Source organism: Ovis canadensis, chromosome 7, assembly GCF_042477335.2.
Source record: "Ovis canadensis isolate MfBH-ARS-UI-01 breed Bighorn chromosome 7, ARS-UI_OviCan_v2, whole genome shotgun sequence".
Taxonomy (NCBI): Eukaryota; Metazoa; Chordata; class Mammalia; order Artiodactyla; family Bovidae; genus Ovis; species Ovis canadensis.
In genome coordinates, this window is record NC_091251.1 from 77,614,351 (window position 1) to 77,632,976 (window position 18,626).

The 18,626-nt window shown below is 47.8% G+C and overlaps 1 protein-coding gene across 2 annotated transcripts in view; it reads left to right on the plus strand.

The window, feature by feature from the left end:
- SAMD4A (sterile alpha motif domain containing 4A) overlaps positions 1-18,626 on the plus strand; it is a 227,964-nt gene that overhangs the window by 182,479 nt on the left and 26,859 nt on the right. For both annotated transcript variants that reach the window (XM_069596666.1, XM_069596667.1), the window contains 4 exons: positions 1,235-1,344; positions 3,530-3,616; positions 12,674-13,007; positions 15,271-15,356. In XM_069596666.1, coding sequence (XP_069452767.1) covers positions 1,235-1,344; positions 3,530-3,616; positions 12,674-13,007; positions 15,271-15,356 — 617 coding nt within the window. The remainder of the gene's footprint in view (positions 1-1,234; positions 1,345-3,529; positions 3,617-12,673; positions 13,008-15,270; positions 15,357-18,626) is intronic.

The following is an 18,626-nucleotide window of genomic DNA, read 5'->3' on the forward strand; positions in this document are numbered from 1 at the left end:
AAGCTTGAATAACGTTTCCCCAGTGCTTCAGCATTTCAGAGGACTTTAAAGTTACTGCTTATTCAGCCTTCCCATTGATGGGTTATTGGTCCTCATTCTACAAAAGATGATACAGTATAGGAAAAACCTGGGAATCTGGCAACCTGGCTCTAGTCCCCATTTCACCACATACTTACCCTGTGATCTAGATGTAATGACTTAATTTTGTCATCTGTAGAATAAGTCAGGGATGGGGGAAGATGATTCTAGAGACTTCTCAAAGATCCTATTGCTCAAAAACCCTGACTTAAAAAAATATGGGCAAGTGCTTTGTTTTGGTTGTACTTAGAAAGGTAATAATTCTCCTGTGGATTTTCAATACAGTTATTATTTAATTTTCCTAATTGTAGAATCCCAAACATGAGACTTATTTCAGATGTGCTTTGGATTTCCCATTATCCCGTAGTCTAGGCAATCTTTGGACCTTCAAGTCCTGATATTGGGTTGACATTCAAGGAGGTCAAGGACAGTTTCAGATATATGCCTTAGCTTGAAGAAATGGTCAGCAAACCCCCGCCCAACACACACACTGTGTGGCAGTTTAGAGTCCTGGCTGCCCTGATTCCCACTGGGGCACAGGAAGGCAGAAGAGTGATCAGGCTAATGACAGTGACTCCACGCGTGGTCACCCCTGCCTGGTTTGCTTGTTTTACTTTCCCGATCACTGTGAAAGCAGTGGAAACACCATATGGGGATCTGCATTAAACCAAGAAAGAAATTATCTTGAGGATGAAGATCATCGTATGTAGTTTAACATTCTAAGTCAGGTCTTTCTAAACCAACAATGAAGTAGTCTGCCTAAAGCAGTGAATCCTTGCCATCTGGGGGGTTATGAACCCCTTTGAGAATCCTATAGAAGCTGTGGATGACCCAGCTGCCCAGAAAGCCACCTATATACTCACAAATTGGAATGTAATTTTAAAGAATTGCTGTGTGCTCTGAAGCCCAGGGGCCCCCGGGTATAAAACAAAGTAAGAGAGCCCAACAGTGGGAATATCAGAACTAGACCAAGCCTTCTAAGTTGGTAATTTGCTGCCAAAAGGAAACAATGAGTAACGTAAAGATGATTTTCTTTTTCCCTTTTCTTTTCTCTGACCACCGTCTTCTTTCCTTTTCTCTCTTTCCACGTCTCTGGTCATCTCCTCTCTTTCCCTCTCAATTTCTCTCCCCATGTCCTGCACATGGTGCACCACAGATGTTCCAGCCTGGTTAAAAAGCCTCCGCCTGCACAAGTATGCCGCGCTCTTCTCCCAGATGACCTATGAGGAGATGATGGCCCTCACTGAGTGCCAGCTGGAGGCTCAGGTACGTACACGGGAAGGCATCCCAGGTGGAACCTTGCATTCAAGTCTAAGGCAGACCTTGTCTGGACCCATACCTGCACCCACCTAGTAGCTTGCCTTGTTCTAGGACCTGCCAGGTGCGGGCCAGCATCACATGATAAGGCTGGGTTCTTGCCTTCGGGGTCCAGTACAAGATGGAAGACAAATGGGTAACCAAAGGACAAGTGAGGTTGAGTAAGAGTGTTATGAAAAAAATAATAATAACCTAGGTGTACACTCCTGGGGTGCCGGGAAGAATCAGAAGAAACAGCATTGACCAAGACCTCCAAGAGTCTGTGTCCCTGCTTTTGTTTTCATTGCCCGCCCGCTCTGTCTGCTTAGCCAGTGCTGGTTTGGAGGATGACAGATTGGTTGTGAATTTTTCAATCTTAGTTACAAATCAGCTAACTTCCAGTAGTTAGGAAGCAGAAGCACCAGGTCCTAAGTCAGACCTTCCCCAGAAGTTGCTCAAAAACACATTCAGACTGATCTTAATTCGAACGGAGAAAGTTGTACAAAATATTTTCTAACCACACTGAATAACATTACCCCAGGTCTCAGATGGCAGTCCCCTGCTGTGTGCCATAAAAGGGCAAGTTCCTCCTTCCTTCTGTGGATGCAGAAGGCCAGGCCAGTCAACAGAACCCCTGAAACTAAGCATGTTTCCTACCCTGCTGTGCTTGAGCAAATAGATCTGACCAATGTCTTTGTTTCCCTTGTTTAAAATGCTATTTGCATTTTCAACTTGACCTCAGTTTCCTTTGAGCGGTGATTTGAGAGAATTAATGGTCTGAACGGGCTAATAGTATTTCCCCTGCAGGAAGAGGAGATTGTACCAGTTGGGGCATGGCTGGTCTGGCCGCAGACCTCCCAGCAGATCCTGAATTCCCATTGCATATTCAGTACCCGCAGTTAACCTTTGCAGGCCTGGCTGAATACCAGTATTGAGATGTAAGACAAAGCCCAAAGTCACTGCACATTCTCAGAGAATGAAAAGCCCTAATTTCAGCTTCCTAAGGCTTCTCCCACTGCTTTTTATCTCGATCGCTCCTTGAGATCCTCAGGATTGATGAGAACTGCTTCTGAGAGCATTCTTATGTTTGGGTCAAAGTTGAGAAAAAAAAAATTTTCAGTCATCACTTAGTCAACTTGAGGAAAAAACAAGAAATAATTGACACAGAGGGCAAAGCCCGAGGCCAGCACAAACTTTTCAGAGTAAAAATTCACGTGAACCAAAAGTCAAGGCTAAATAGTAATACGCTCCCAGTGTTTCATCTTAAAGATGGATTTAGATGTCACTAGAGTCTTAATTTTCCTCAGTAAAGGCAACACCTCTGGTGTTTTTGTCTTTTCCACCTTTAAGGGAAATTTTATGAATCTTTGCAGAAAGTCATCAGAAATTTATATTACAGATCTGATTTGAGAAAGAACCTTCTATTTGGAAATCTTCAGTCTTTCTAGTCAACATATGTTTAACTGAATCCTAGGGCTCTTCACTGCTACACAGTTTATTAAGATAAAATCCATAATCCTACCTGTGAATCCCAATCTTCTACCTGTAGTGATGACTGCATTATTACAGATTTAAGTTCTTCTCTATTCTGATTTTCCTTGTGGAGACTCAGGAGGGTCTACAGACTGATAAAAACCAGCCTGTGTTGTCTGACACCGGGTGAGAATTGAACTGGATTTCGTATCTCCTTGAGATGGGTAAACATAGAAAAGCTTTGAGAAAGCAATGCATATCTCTGTATGGGACTGAAACTTTCAGGGAAACTGGAAGGGACCAAAATGATAAAACCTGGACACAAGGAACAAGTGTATGACTTAAAAATGATATTTGAAGACTATGAAGAAATTTCATGCTGGGTGGGATGATTGGCTGTTTCTTGCTCTCCTAAGGGTCACAGGGAAAAGACACAAGCACGTGTGTGGTCAGATGGAGTTAAAATATTTAGTAAGAAGAGGTTGATGATAATGGATATTGAGGAGTTACAACATTTAGTAAGAGGTTGATGACAGTGGATGTTGAAGAGAGACAAATGGCTATTTACTAACCTGCACACACGCGGGAACCAGGAAGACAGTAATGTACTAAATAGCTTCCAGGAATCTCTAAGTTGATGCCTAAAAATATGTTTTTTAATCTAACTTTTACTTCATTACAGAATGTTACCAAAGGCGCAAGACACAAAATTGTCATCAGTATTCAGAAGCTCAAAGAGAGACAAAATCTCCTGAAGTCTTTAGAAAGGGTAAGTTATCACCAGGTGATGGACCATTTCTACCTTCATGGTGGGAAAATGGGTCAAGGGAAATTATATTCTCAGTCAAAAGTGTCATCGGCAGGCCTTACAGAGAGCAACAGGTTGTTTCCTTACCAAAGTCAGAAAGAATGAAATGATTTTGAAGTTCATCTCCTGGTTATACACACTCGTATGGAACCTGATCGCTTAAGTGTACCTAAGCCTTGGGTCCAGGCATCTCAAGACTGGCCCTCCCGTAGCTCTCAGGAAATGTTTTACATACATTCATTTCTGCCTATATACATCTGTAGTGATTAAGGAGATGTTCAGCCCGCAATCAGAGGCTGAAATTTTGACGCATCAGTATAGGAAACAAACATATGAGCCTCAGTCCCACTGTCCACCCAGGAAAGGATCTGACTTTGAGAAAAGCTGCCCACAGCATGACAAACACCCTCAGGTTAACCCCCAGCTTCCACATAGAGATTACAGTCTTTTGGTGGATGGACATAGTAGAGTCTCTGGAGAATAATTTCGGACATTAACTTACCAGAATGGGTCCCTGTGACTCTGGAAGGAACTGTCTCAAAAATGCAAAACGCTGAAACAGAGTTTATTCCACTGTTAAAAGCAGTTCATCTGCTGTTACCATCTCTTTTTGTTTGCTGCCCAAGTATGTTTTCTTCTTGCCTTTGTATCTGAATGTCAACCTAGTGTGGATGTCATTTTTAGGACATGGTGGCTTTATGATTTCATCTAAGGTCCAAAAGCTACCCACTGCAATATTCTTGTCTGAAGAATTCCATGGACAGAGGAGCCTGGCAGGCTACAGTCCATGGGGTCACAGAGAGTCGGACACAACTGAGCGACTTATTTTTTTTAAGGTCCAAAAAAGAACAGACCTTGTAAGCTGGTGCTGCCACAGCCCCGGTGGGGAGATCCTTGTGCATTGCTGTTGGCAGTGGTGGGTGGGAAGGTATTTGCTGCTTGCAGAGCTTGAGTTATAACCCCTTCTAGAAATCCCAGGGTGCCTTTGAAAGGGATCAAAGAACTAAGGCAGGTGAGGCTAAAGCAAATTTTGTGAGCGCATAAACATTGCAGTGTAGTGGAAATTTTTTAACTTATTCACAAAGATCTGTGTGTGTATAAGTTTACATACAACATATAAAATTATGCTTAATGAATATTAATGAATAATTAGTCGCTCTGTCATGTCCAACTCTGAGACTCCATGGCCTATAGCCCACCAGGCTCCTCTGTCCGTGGGATTCTCCAGGCAAAAATACTGGAGTGGGTTGCTATTCTCTTCTCCAGGGGATCTTCCCAACCCTGGGATCGATCCCGAGTCTCCTGCATTGCAGGCAGATTCTTTACCGTCTGGGCCACCAGGGAAGCCCAATGAATATCATATAAAATACAAAGTAATATATAGTTATAGAATATGCATCTGTAACTTTGTAAGGAAGGTGGCTATTAAAACCTCTGGATGGACAGACAGAGGCTACTTACGGGTACTTCCATGATGAAAGACCTGTTCTTAATTATAGCGAATCACAAATGACAAGTAACCTGTCTAACTGAACCTGAAGTTACTGTTGTTCTTAGTTTTATGCCAACTCCTTTACCAAGCCATTCATCTAACAGAGTGTTTATTGCCATTTCTATGTAACTTCTCTTTTGGGAAATATTCAACAGGCCAATTTTCTCCTTTTCTGTTAAAAAGCACAGAAAACATTTTGCAAAAGGATTCGATTGCTAAGATTATGGTTAAAGAGCGGTGTTTTCTGCTCTTATTTCTGGAGCTTCCTTCAAGAACTCACTCATGTCCTCTGTCACTGAGGGTCATGCACCCACCTGGGAGACAGAGATGGCGCTGCTGTCAGCTCCACCTCTTGCAGTGCTGGGCCGAACCAGCATGTGGAAGCACAAGGGCAGCCAGGTGGCTCGGGTGGCCCTCATATGCCACTGACTTTCTATCTAGCCTTTGATAATTCGGTGACACTATGCCCTGTATTTCACACCTAGAATAATATTGACTCCACAAAACACAGAAAGCTTTCTCCCTGGACCACTGGATTGGACATGTTAAAAAAGATGGCGAATGTAACACAGAGTCTGAAAGAAACTACTGGCCAAGAGGAAAGCATGATGAGTTTATTTGGTGTGACTTCTTTGGGGAGGAAAGTGGTGGACCACCGTTTTGGGCTTGCCTGAGAACACCTGGGTTTAGACACCTGCGAGCTTGTGCAGTTAGGAGCTGATGGCCTGTGGGTGGGAGTGAACCGCAGTGTCCACTGAGGACTCAGCCTCAGCTCTGCTGTTCCCTCTTCTCTGGAACCCGCACCTCTCCTGCTCTGCAGGGAGAGGCCTGTCGGTAACCTGTTCCCACATAGGCCACCTGCGACAGGCTCCCATTAGCCATTTCTCTGGCATTCCCAGACATCCTCAACTGACTGTGCTGTTGGAAGCGCTGTCGTCATGCCCTTGCTTCCAGTGGCATTCTTACATCACACAGAACCCAGAGGTTTCTAAGGAGATGGCTGGGGCCCCGCCCATGGCTAGTTCATAATCAGCAGCTGCTGCAGATAAGCTCTATGTCCAGAGCACTTCCACTCAGTTACTGAACACTTACTAAGCAGCTGCCTTGGACTCGATTTCTCCCATCCTCACTGGAGGCAAACCGTGAGGAATTCGAAGTCCCCACCCCCGGAGAGCTGGGGACACGAGGTGCCACAGATAGACGCGTGGTGGTGTGGTCACAGCCCAGCGTGATCAGCACCATCACTGAGGCCGGTGGGGGTGTCTTCCTGGGATGAAACAGAGGACTCTGCTGCGGTGAGGACAGAAAGCAGAGGGGCCTCGGTGCTGGCAGGGTATTGGGGGAGAGCGGGCCCTGAGCCAGGGTGGGGGCCTCGACCGTGGAGAAGAATAAGAGAGTCACTTACCAGGAGTTTGGGCATTGGCAGGAGGTGCAGGCTTGGGTGTCATACCATTTGGGAACCAAAAATAAAGGAGGAGTTACTAATGTTGAAAGGACTTCCCTCGTGGCTCAGATGGTAAATCGTCTGCCTACAATGTGGGAGACCTGGATTCGATCCCTGAGTCGGGAAGGTCCCCTGGAGAAGGAAATGACAACCCACTCCAGTACTCTTGCCCGGAAAATCCCGTAGACAGGGGAGCCTGGTAGGCTACAGTCCATAGGGTCACAAAGAGTCGGACACGACTGAGCGATTTCACTTCACTTCACTTCACTAATGTGAAAGAAATGGAGTTGAGTTTAATGGGTGGCGTATGCAAGTAGCAAGACACCCCGCTGAAAGTAGCAAGTCAGTGGCCCAGAGAACAAGTTTAAAATAGAGTCCACAGGGTTTGAAAGACTCCATTGTGGGTCGTTTATGTGTAAATGGCCAGAATTGTGTGACGAGTGATAAGAGCTGAGGATGGACCCTGGATGGGGAGCGCCAGAGGACATGGAGGGACCAAACAGTGACAGAGCCCAGAGGGTGGGAGGGTTAAAGAGGAACTGTCCCATCAGGAGCCATGGACGTGTCACACCTGATGAGGACTGAACACTGCTCCCCAGAACCGGCCACCAGCAGCTCCCTGATAGCCCTGATGCAAAAGGGTTTCAGGGAGATGGGAGGGGAAGCAGGAACCCAAGAACTGGAGAGTGTGAATGGTACTGAGGCCTTGGGGTCAGGCAGTGCAGACTTCTCAAGATGTTTGGTGGGAAAGGTAAGATTAGAACGGTCACTGGGGCAGATTTTCCAGCATTTATCTTTAATAGTGAAAATGTTTCCGTGTGCTTTTCAGTTCAGTTCAGTTGAGCTGCTCAGTTGTGTCTGACTCCTTCCAACCCCATGGACCCTAGCATTAGCATGCCAGGCCTCCCTGTCCATCACCAACTCCCAGAATTTACTCATGTCCATTGAGTTGGTAATGCCATCCAGCCATCTCATCCTCTGTTGTCCCCTTCTCTTCCTGCCTTCAATCTTTCCCAGCATCAGGGTCTTTTCAAATGAGTCAGCTCTTCGCATCAGGTGACCAAAGTATTGGAGCTTCAGCTTCAGCATCAGTCCTTCCAATGAATATTCAGGACTGATCTTCTTTAGGATGAACTGGTTTGATCTCCTTGGAGTCCAAGGGACTCTCAAGAGTCTTCTCCAACACCACAGTTCAAAAGCATCAGTTCTTCAGCACTCAGCTTTCTTTATACTCCAACTCCCACGTCCATGTGCTTTTATTTACTGTCTTTTTTCAGTTGGCTCCCAAGCTGTGAAACTGACCATTCTCTGAGCTTGGGAACCTGGCTTGGAGAAAGGAAACACACACACACCTCTGTGTTCCCACCACCCCGCCGCCCCCATCCTAGCAGCAGCCTCACAATGTATGTGGGTCCACCCCGGGAGCCATAAGCATCTTAGGGTGAGGATTCTGTCATCATTTTTTGACCCTCAGTGTCTGACAGTGCCCAGCCCATAGAGAGGATGGAGTTAAGTAGACGCAGGAGTGCTGTCTGCTGGGTGAGGGGCCCAATCCGTCTCAAAAAGAGAGAAGGATGGGGCAATGGGTGCTGCATAAGTGCTGGGGGTGCCACCAGCTGCCATTTTCCAGATGATTTGTACCCTTTGACTGTTCCAAGCCCCGAGAGAGGCTCTGAACCAGTCCTCCTCCAAGACCTAAGAAAGCCAGGCCAGGAAGCCTGGGACAGTCAGGATGGAGCACCTTCCTCCTTGTTGGCCCCGAGCTGCGTCTGCCTGACCAGCTGCAGTGTAGGAGGGTCCAGCCTTGCCACTCTGCTCTCACCTACTGCTCTCACAGTAGTTAAAGGGCAGCTATACTGCTTTGTGCCCATGTTTGCCTCTTTGAGTTCCTAATGCAGGGTTATATTTATGATACAAAGGATCCATAGAGACTTGAGTTGATCCCGTTTTTGTCAACATGGGAGTTCTGTCCCTCAACCAGTCGAGGGCACTGGATTGAGCTAGATTCCTTCTCTGCCTGGGCCCTCAAGTTCCCGGATTCACTCTAGAGTCAGGAATGCAACCTGATGGTTATAGTGTGCCCCCCGGAGGCTGGCATCAGCAGAGCTACTGCCTACTGGTCATAAGCCAGGGGTTGTCTCTGAGACAGTGGCTTGAGGTCAAAGCAAAAGACCAAGCTAAGCATGATTCCTGATTGTGTTATTTTCAGAAAGTATCCGACATTATTCGCTATGTTTATGGGTTCCCTTTCCAGTGTGGGTGTCCCCAGTAGCGTCACATAAGATTTGAGCTTGGGACAAGTATACATGCCCGGTTTGAAGGAGTTCAGCTCTTAGCAGAACCCAGATCTCCTCCCCCATCACTGAGTAACTGCAGAAGCCTTCACACCACGTGTCGAGAGCAGGCAAGGTTGGTAGCAGTTGAGAGTCACAGGCACACATTTGCTCTTCTCCGTGGTACTGCCACATGGGATGGCACAACAGGGGTGCATGTGATCACCCAAAGGAGCCTCCCACTTCTGTCTGCCCAGCCCCCTCCCAAGGGGCAGCCTCACCCCTTCTCTCTCATTTCCCTTCCCCTCCTCAGTCAGGGCTGGACAAGGAGGTCAGAACCCCTCAGGTGCTGGCAGGAACTGGGGGACCTCGAGGCAGGGTCCGTCTGGTTGGCATGTAGTTTGATCAGAAAAGTCAGCAGAGGCTCTCTTGGCCTGGGTCAGCTAGCTTGCCTCCACGGGTCCTGCCCTGGTACCATGTCCAAAGTCAAGGGACCAATCACGTGACAGCATCAGACTCTGCAAATGGCCGGTCCAGCCCAGCATCAGGAAAACTGAGCCTGACCAGGAGCATCCTGACTCAGGCATTGAGCTTGCAGGCATGGGCTGCAGGCAGGTCTTACCATGCCCCTGTCTGCCAGGTTGAGAAGGAAGGGCGTAGGCTCTGTGAAGTCCACTTCTTTAAGAGGAAAATGGATTCTCTCCCCTAAAATAGACTGGAGAGTGGCCCTGGCCAGGTTTGAGACAATTCTGGTGGCTACTTAGCATTTCAGTTCCCTCGGAATCCTGGGGTGCCAACTAGGCCGAGGCACAATTCAGTCTCTGCTTCCAACCTCCCCCCCCACCCCCGCACAAATCAAGTTCCCGCCAGCAACCGGGCGGGCTGTTGGTGTTTTGGTGCCCAGAATTGAAACAGGCCTGCGTCCTCAGATTTCCTCTTTCTAACTGATTGATGGGAGATCTGGGTGCAGAAATGATCGTGTCCCATCAGCTTGTGTTGCTTGACATCATCGAGCAATTTTTCTTGTTAAGAGAGGATCCCAGGAACGGGCTGGTACTCATGCTTCAGGCTTTAAAATTATGTTCTTGCTATTCTGGGCTCTCAGAAGATTAAATACTTCATTAGTAATCAGGGCCCTGATTGTCAAGGTCCTTCCTGGGTCCTAGGGAGAGGTTTGCTGCATAATCATTGGGCAGCACTGTGGCAGAGAGCAGGGCCCACCCCCTACACCAGGGAGACCCCCAGCCCCTGACCACCATCCCCAAGCATCTGAGCCTGTTCTGCACCTCTGTGAGCATCTGACAGATAGATGTCCATCAGAATCAACTTTCACTGCTTTTTCTAATAATGCCCAGGATATCAAACTACATGTGTAGAAGGATTCAACTTCATTATATAAAGTCATGGATGTATTACATACAATTATATACATTATAGGCATGCCTCATTTTATTACACTTCACACATACTGCCTTTTTTTTTTTTAACAAATCAAAGGTTTGTGGCAGCCCTGAGTTTAACAAGCCTTTTGGCCCCATTTTCCAAACAGCATTTGCTCACTTCATATCTCTTTGTCACGTTTTGGTAATTCTCATCACACTTCAAACATTCTCATTATAATGATATTTGGTATGGTGATCTGTGATTAGTGATATTTGATGTTACTATTGTGAAAAGATTATAACTCATTGAAGACTCAGATCATGGTTAGCACTATTTAGCAATGAAACACTTTTTAATTAAGGTATGTACATTGGTTCTTTTAAACATAATACTATGACACACTTAATAGATTGTATGTGCTACGTACTAAGTTGCTTCAGTCGTGTCCGACTCTCCTCTGTCCATGGGATTCTCCAGGCAAGAGTACTGGAGTGGGTTGCCATGCCCTCCTCCAGGGGATCTTCCTGACCCAGGGACTGAACCTGTGACTCTTAAGTCTCCTGCATTGGCAGTTGGGCTCTTTACCACTAGCACCACCTGGGAAGCCTAATAGACTATATAATGTAGTATAAACATAACTTTTATAGGTAGCGGGAAACCAAAAAAAAATGAGTGATACTTTATGTAGTGACCTGGAACCAAACTTGCAATATCTCCACGGTCTGCCTCTATAGTGTATATTAAATATGTATATATATGTTTGTTTGTGTAAAATACTTATTTTTCTCTAGAATAATCCTTCTAAAACATGTCACTCCCCTGCTCAGAACCTTCCCTGACTTCTCATCTCATGTAGAAGACATTCTTGCACCCCTGCCCCAGCCTGCTGACTTGACTCCTCTCCACTCAGGCCCTGTGGCTCCTTGGACTTCATGTCCCACCCTGCCCCTCCGCCTCTCTGCTCCAGCTCAGGCCTCCGTGCTGTTTCTCACAGGCTCCAGGCTCCCACCTCAGTGCCTTTGCCCCTGCTGTGCCCTCTGCCTGGAGCACTCTTTCCCAGGAACCTGCAGCCCATGAGGACCTCCCCTCCCCCCTCCCGGAACCCCTGCCCTGCTTCTCAGTCTCCAGCATGATGAATATTCATGTCCTGGTAGGATGTAAACTCCCCAAGGGAACCTTAACAGCTTTCCCACCATATCCCCATCCCCCACACCATCTAGCTCAGTGCGCAGCAGGTCAGAGCACCCGAAACATGTATATTATCATATGTGAAATGAATCGCCAGTCCAGGTTCGATGCATGATACAGGATGCTTGGGGCTGGTGCACTGGGATGACCCAGAGGGATGGTATGGGGAGGGAGGTGGGAGGGGGAGCTTCAGGATGGGGAACACATGTACACCCGTGGCGGATTCATGTCAATGTATGGCAAAACCAATACAACATTGTAATTAGCCTCCAATTAAAATTTAAAAATTTATATTAAAAAAATAATAAAAAATAAATTTAACAAAGAATCACATAACATAGGAACCAGTAGCCTTACAAATATTAACCTCATCGCAACCACCAATGAGGCAGGTACTACAGTAATCTTCATTTTATACACAGGGAAACTGAGGCACAGAGAAGTTAAGTCATTTACCCAAGGGCACACAGCTGTATCAGACCCAAGCATCTGTCTTAGCATCAGTGCTTCTAACCACGCCTGTGTTGCCTCTGTCATGGGCTGGATGAAAGTGTGAATAAGCAGGTTCCTTCATCTAAAACAAATCATACGACAGGAAACCTCCGTGTGGCCCTGTGTAACTTTTTTGTGTAGCTTCTAAAGTGTGTGATGTAAACTATATCAAATGCACTTTAAGGAAAGGGACAGAGGATGCCAGGGAAGGAAATATACCGAAATCATTTTAGTCAGCATCTTAGCGGGATTTTAAAGTGATTCTATTTCCTCATTATACATGTATATATTTTTAAAGTTTTCTACCTGGGCTAATATTGATGATTTAATTTTTAACATTTATTTATTTGGCTGCATCAGGTCTTGATTGTGATACTTGGGATCTTTGTTGCGTTATGCAGGATCTTTCATTTTGGCACATGTACTCTCTAGCTGTGGCTCGCGGGCTCAGTAGTTGTGCCGAATGAGCTTCGTTGCTCTGTGGCATATGGAATCTTAGCTCTGGACCAGGAATCAAACCCATGTCCCCTGCATTGCAAGGCAGATTCTTAACCACTGGACCACCAGGGAAGTCCCCAGAATGATTACATTGTAAACTGCCCCATCTTCCAAAGAACATTTTAATGAAAGTGTCAGCAGCCACGAGCCCCCGTCTGGGAATAGCTCCAGGCAGAGGCGGGGAGGCATGGAGGTGGGTCATCCCAGTTCCTGACCCTAACAGAGGTCTTCTCCCTTTGACCCTCTAGGACATCATTGAGGGGGGCAACCTGCGCCTCCCCCTCCAGGAGCTGCACCAGATGATCCTGACCCCCATCAAGGCGTACAGCTCACCGAGCACCACCCCAGAGGCTCGCCGCCGGGAGCCCCAGGCCCCGCACCCGCCTTCGCTGATGGGCCCCGAGAGCCAGAGCCCGGACTGCAAAGACAGTGCCACGGCTGCAGGAGCCACGGCCACCACTTCGGCTGGGGCCAGTGGCGGGCTCCAGCCACACCAGCTGAGCAGCTGTGACGGGGAGCTGGCTGTCACCCCCCTGCCGGAGGGGGATCTCCCCGGGCAGTTCACACGTGTCATGGGGAAAGGTAAAGCCCAATTTTCCCACCTGCCCTCTTCTCTTCTCAACACCCCTGACCAGAGCTACCCATACCCATGGGCTTCCCCTGGGTGTGGGGTGAACTGCCAGAGTCCATGTCATTAGCCCATTCTGCACATGCAGAAAGTGCAGCCTAGAGAGGGAAAGGTATTTGGATCTGGATTCCAAGCTCTCTGACAAACCACCCCCCAAGGCCTCTTCCTTCACCCTAGCTCCCATCTCTCCCCTTCCCTCAGACCACGGCCCGCAGGGCCCTCCTGGTGGACCGCCCACTGGGCCTTTGGACTCTCAGGCTAAAGGCAGGCTTCCTACAGGCCACCCAAGGTACCACGGCCACACTGCCTGTGTCTGTAGGGCAGCACAGAATTCACACATGGTCCCTGGCTGACAGCACCCCTTCTACCGGTGACTGCCCCGAGCCAGACCCTTATGCACGTATCCTTTACCATGGCCAACACTAATCTGTGCTTGATCAGGTGTTTCTCAAGAGATCTTGATTATTTTAAAAATGTAGTGAATGCCAGTACTTTTCCTCTGGGAAGGGGGACCAATGTGTTTTCTATTGTCCAATATTTCAGACCATTTCAAAGAACTGAGTTCTAATCAAAAGAAAGGGAACACCTGAGTCCTATGTAGGTACAATGAGAGATTCCTGGTGATCTGTGTTCTTAGAAAGACTGAGATCTGTAGAATTCTGGTCAGAGCAGGTGACTTGTAGCATCCTTTGGAGCTGAAATGCCAGCCACTTCATGGTCAGCATGGGTCCCCAACTCACTTTCTCAGTCTCCCCTACCCCAAGGGGCTCCTTGCTGTGTGGATTAGAGTAGATGACCCCCTGCTGGAGGTACAGGTGGGCTGGTTACCTGAGAATGTTGTACTTCACCCCCTTACCCATGACACGATCCATGTGGGCTCTGCATTCCTGTGGCATGGCTGCTTTTTAAAATTTAACTACTTCCAAATAGATTATGAAATCAAGTCACACTCAACATAAAAATCAAAGCTAAATGAAAAATGATGAAAGGTGAAAATAGCCTCCACCTCTACCCTTGGCCCTACCATATTCCTCCCCAGAGGTAACCGCTATAAACATTTCAGAATAGCCCTTCAGAAACACTGTAATTATATATAAGCACATGAGCATCCTTTTTGCATACAAACAGGTCTTGTTTATATATTTCTCTACAGCTTTTTTTTTTTACATTATATGCTTTCAATATTCCTATCAGTACAAAAGTACCATCTCATTCTTTTTTAAAGGCTGCATACTATTCCCCCATATGCATAAACCATAATTTGACAGGGCCTCAATTAATGGATATAGAGGTAGTTTCCATGTTTTGTTATTACCCACAGTTTTATAGTGAAAAACCTATGTGCCAAGACATAGTATAAATGGGATTCTGTGACAGATCAGGTATGTGGGATGGGGAAGAGAAAGACATCATGGGGCCCAGGTTTTAAGCTTGATCTCCTTGAGAGCAAGGCATTTTTACTCCTAACCAATGTCTTTCTCCAGCCATCTCCACCTGTCCTTCTAAACATTCCCATCAAAAGGAGAACACCAGGATCTTTCGGACAAGAATAGAGTGAGCTACACTAGCGTGGCCATGAGCTGTCCAGTGGGTGTGTGTGCTGTGCTCTGCCTCTGAACCTGGGTGTGTAGGTGGACCTGTGTATATATAAATGTGTGGGTATCACTTTGAGAAAATCACCCTCCAGTGAATGAGTAGCAGGCTCCTTACTCATGTGCATGCCCACACACCTCACATCCTAAAAGGTGTGCCAGCCTCACTCCTCCAAATGAGATGTGCCAGCCTCACTCCTCCAAATGAGATGTGCGGCTCATTCATAAAATGATGGTGCCTGCTCTGCAAAGAGCTGATGGTCTTTAGGGTCTTTGAACTCCCTCTCAAAGGACGGTCTTTCAAAGACAGGGCTCCGGACGCTGCTGCGTTCTTCTCCCAGAGTGTCTGTCTCGCGCCGGGTTGCAGAAGGCTTAATATAGAATGGTATGCGTGGAATTAACCAAAGGGGCTTCTGGAGGCAAGGGCTCCTGTGGTGACCAAGCCTTTGACTTAAGTGGAACGAGGAGCCTCCTGGCCTTTTTTGTGAAGCTGACGTAAAGCCACGGTCACACATACCTCTCAAAATATTGGTCCTGAAAGGAAATCGGAGGCAGATCTTAGGGGTTAGAATGGATGTGCATTTTTCTAATTCATCCTTTTTTTTTTTTTTTTTTCAATTCCCAGTGTGCACACAACTCTTGGTCTCCAGACCCGATGAGGAAAATATAAGTTCCTATTTACAGCTCATAGACAAATGTCTAATCCATGAGGTAAGTAGGGACAGGTTTCCTGAAACTGCTTTTTCTCATTCCTTTGAAGTAGTTCTCAGAGATTCTGTGAGGTGATCATCTGGGTCTGTGACATCTCATCTTTGAGTAGACAGTCATTAATAATAGCTCGAGCAGAACTCGGCTGTGGTGACTTCAAACCTAAATGCAGCCTGTGTGTTCCTCTGGTGTCCAGAGATTCACCTAGACTGAGCTCTGACATGGAGGCAAATGCCTGAGAGAAGCTTCTGACTCCGGAAGCCTCCCTGAGGGACAGAGCCTGGGGTGGACCAAGCAGGGAGAGAGGGGAGAGTGTTCAGAACAAATCATGTGTGTCTCTGTGTGTCTTGTGTGTGGTTTGAGGGCTTTCTGCTGTTTTGATTTCTGATTCTTATAGGAATTTTCTTTTAAATTGTGTTGTATTATAGTTGATTTACAATTGTTTTAGTTTCTGCTATCTAGCAAAGTGAATCAGTTACACATATACATATATCCTCTCTTTCTTAGATTCTTTTCCCATATAGATCATTACAGAGTATTGAGTAGAGTTTCCTGTGCTAAACAGTAGGTCCTTATTAGTTATCTATTTTATATACAGTAGTGTGTATATGTCCGGAGAAGGCAATGGCACCCCACTCCAGTCCTCTTGCCTGGAAAATCCCATGGACGGAGGAGCCTGGTGGGCTGCAGTCCATGGGGTCGCTAAGAGTCGGACACAACTGAGCAACTTCACTTTCACTTTTCACTTTCATGCATTGGAAAAGGAAATGGCAACCCACTCCAGTGTTCTTGCCTGGAGAATCCCAGGGACAGTGGAGCCTAGTGGGCTGCCGTCTGTGGGGTCGCACAGAGTCGGACATGACTGAAGCGACTAAGCAGCAGCAGCAGCAGCAGCAGCGTGTATATGTCAGCCTCACTGTCCCAGTTTAACCCTTCCTCACCTTTTCCCCTTGGTAACCATAAGTTTATTACATCTGTGACTCTATTTTTCTTTTGTAAAAATAAGTTGATATGTGCTATTTTTTAAGATTCTACATATAAACAATATCATATGATGATTGTCTTTCTCTGTCTGACTTACTTCACTCAGTATGACAGTCTCTGTCCGTTTCACGAAAGTCAGGCTGGTACTATGCCTCCCAGGCCCTCGGGACAATGATGGAGCGACTCTGATGGAGCAAGGCAGATCCTGGCCAGGGCTGTCCTGAGGGACATGGGGAGATAGGCAGTTGTGCCTCAGACCCAGGATCCCAGTGGCTTCTTGGGTGCCCCTCCCCTGAGAGAATTACACAGACAGGGTCATTGTTTTAGAAAACTTAGGACTGGATAAACCTAGACCACTGAGATCTTTCTGTGGGACTCTGATGTGAAAATAAGATGGTAAAGGCCTCCAAGCCGCCTGGGTTTGCCATGCTGGTAGCTGGAACCCCAGAAGTCCAGTGGCCCTGGGGAAGGGAGACACACTTCCCACATTCCAGCTGCCCACAGGCCATCTGCTGCTGGCGGCTTGTTTGGTTTTCTGCACCCTCGCCCCTGCTGTGCTGTGACTCCACCTGCCCCTCACACGCAGGTGTGCGGTCTCCCACTGGGTTTCCATCCCAGCCCCTCCTCCCCATCCCTGAAGCCCACATTTTTGCAATTTCCTCTCACGGCACTGTGAACTCCCACTCACCCTTTTTAGTGTCCAGTCCTGACACCGCTCTCATCTGGGCCAGCAAAAAGCAATAGAAAGAAGGGAAGGGCCAGAACAGGAGATGGATTTTAAAGTTCATTCATTCCGTAGGTATTTATAAAGCACCTAGGTCTTGCCCCTGGCTGGTGGGCTTCCAGTAGGAGGAGAGTGGGTGAGATAAAAGGAAAACAGGTCATCACAAGTGTGACCATAAGGCCACCAGTGTGGGGCTGGAGCCCAGGAAGTGCACTGGGCACCTATCTAGAGGCCAGAGGGACTGCCTCCAAACTAGACCTGAAAGACAGACAGAGCCTTAGTGGGAGAGACTTGTTCCACGAGGAGGCAGAACAGAGAGGGGTCCAGGTGGACGGAGCAGCGCCTGGAGGGGAGGAGGGCACTTGGGGTGGGCTTAGGGGGCTACCGATCGCCAGGCATTTAAGCTTCTGAAAAAGCAAACCAGAACCCTGCTTCCGCTCCCACACCCATGCTCAGCACTGAGCCTGCGAGAAACTGAAGGACAAGTCACCTTCCACCTCATCTCCAGTCTGCTGAGCCCGGGAGGCGAAATAAGGAGTCCTCCAGCTGCCTCTGCTGGGCGGTGCACAGGGCGTCCTCATTGGTCCACATCGCCCGCGTTGTGGTCTGGCGCTGCTCACTTTCCTGCCATTGTGCGTGCCCCCTCTGCACCCGGGCTCTCCCTCCCGTGTCTTTCCCCTCTACTTTCTTGGAAGCTCCGAGTTCTAGGTGCCAAAGTGGCACACTGTGGGCTCCTCTCCCGACTGCTGCGGAGGGGCCTCGCTGACGGGAATCATGGGGCAGAAAGGACTCATGCCTACTCCGCTCGCCTGCATTCATGTCAGGATCGAGGTGCCTGTGCGCTGCTTTGGGAGGGGAAAATGTTGTCGGAGGCTTTTTATTGGTTGAGTTTGAGGAAGAGGAAAGGAGTTTGAGTAACTTTCCACAGCCTGGGGGTATTCTGTGTGTGCAGAGCCCACCCCCTCTGGGAGGCCCTGTCAAGGCCCAGCCTCCATCCTCGCTGAAGATTCCCTTGGGCGCTCTGGGAGACAGGGCTCCTTTCACAGCCCGATCGAGCTGTTCTTCAGCTACTGGAAGGGAGGGTGCTGACCAAGCCAAGACACCTTCCTTCCTCCCCAGGGACAGAGGAGCCACTCCCCAGAACAGTAAAAGGAAGGCCAGGAAAGTGCTGAATCTTATTTCTGAAGTCCATCACTTCATCTCTTGCATTACAAGCCCAGGCTTCTTACTCCTTACCGTCTTAGACCGACGGTTCCCTGAAGACAAGCCCTTGTCCCCTTCATGAGCCTTGTTATCCAGCCACGAGAGCTGTAGGACACACCGACGTCTGAGTCAGGGCCTGACAGGGGCAGAGGACTCAGAAGTGGCTGACTGGCTGTGTGCGGGCATTCAGGAGAGTGGAATCTTCCTTCCCTTCCAGCCCCAAAGAAGCTCTGCCAGCCCCACCTAGAGCTGCGTGGAGCGGGCTGGGGTGAGGTATTGGCCTCCCAGCCAATAGCAGGGCTCCCACAACAGAGTGCTATTTGTAGGCACGCACAGGAACCAGCTTTCAGAAATCACTCCTT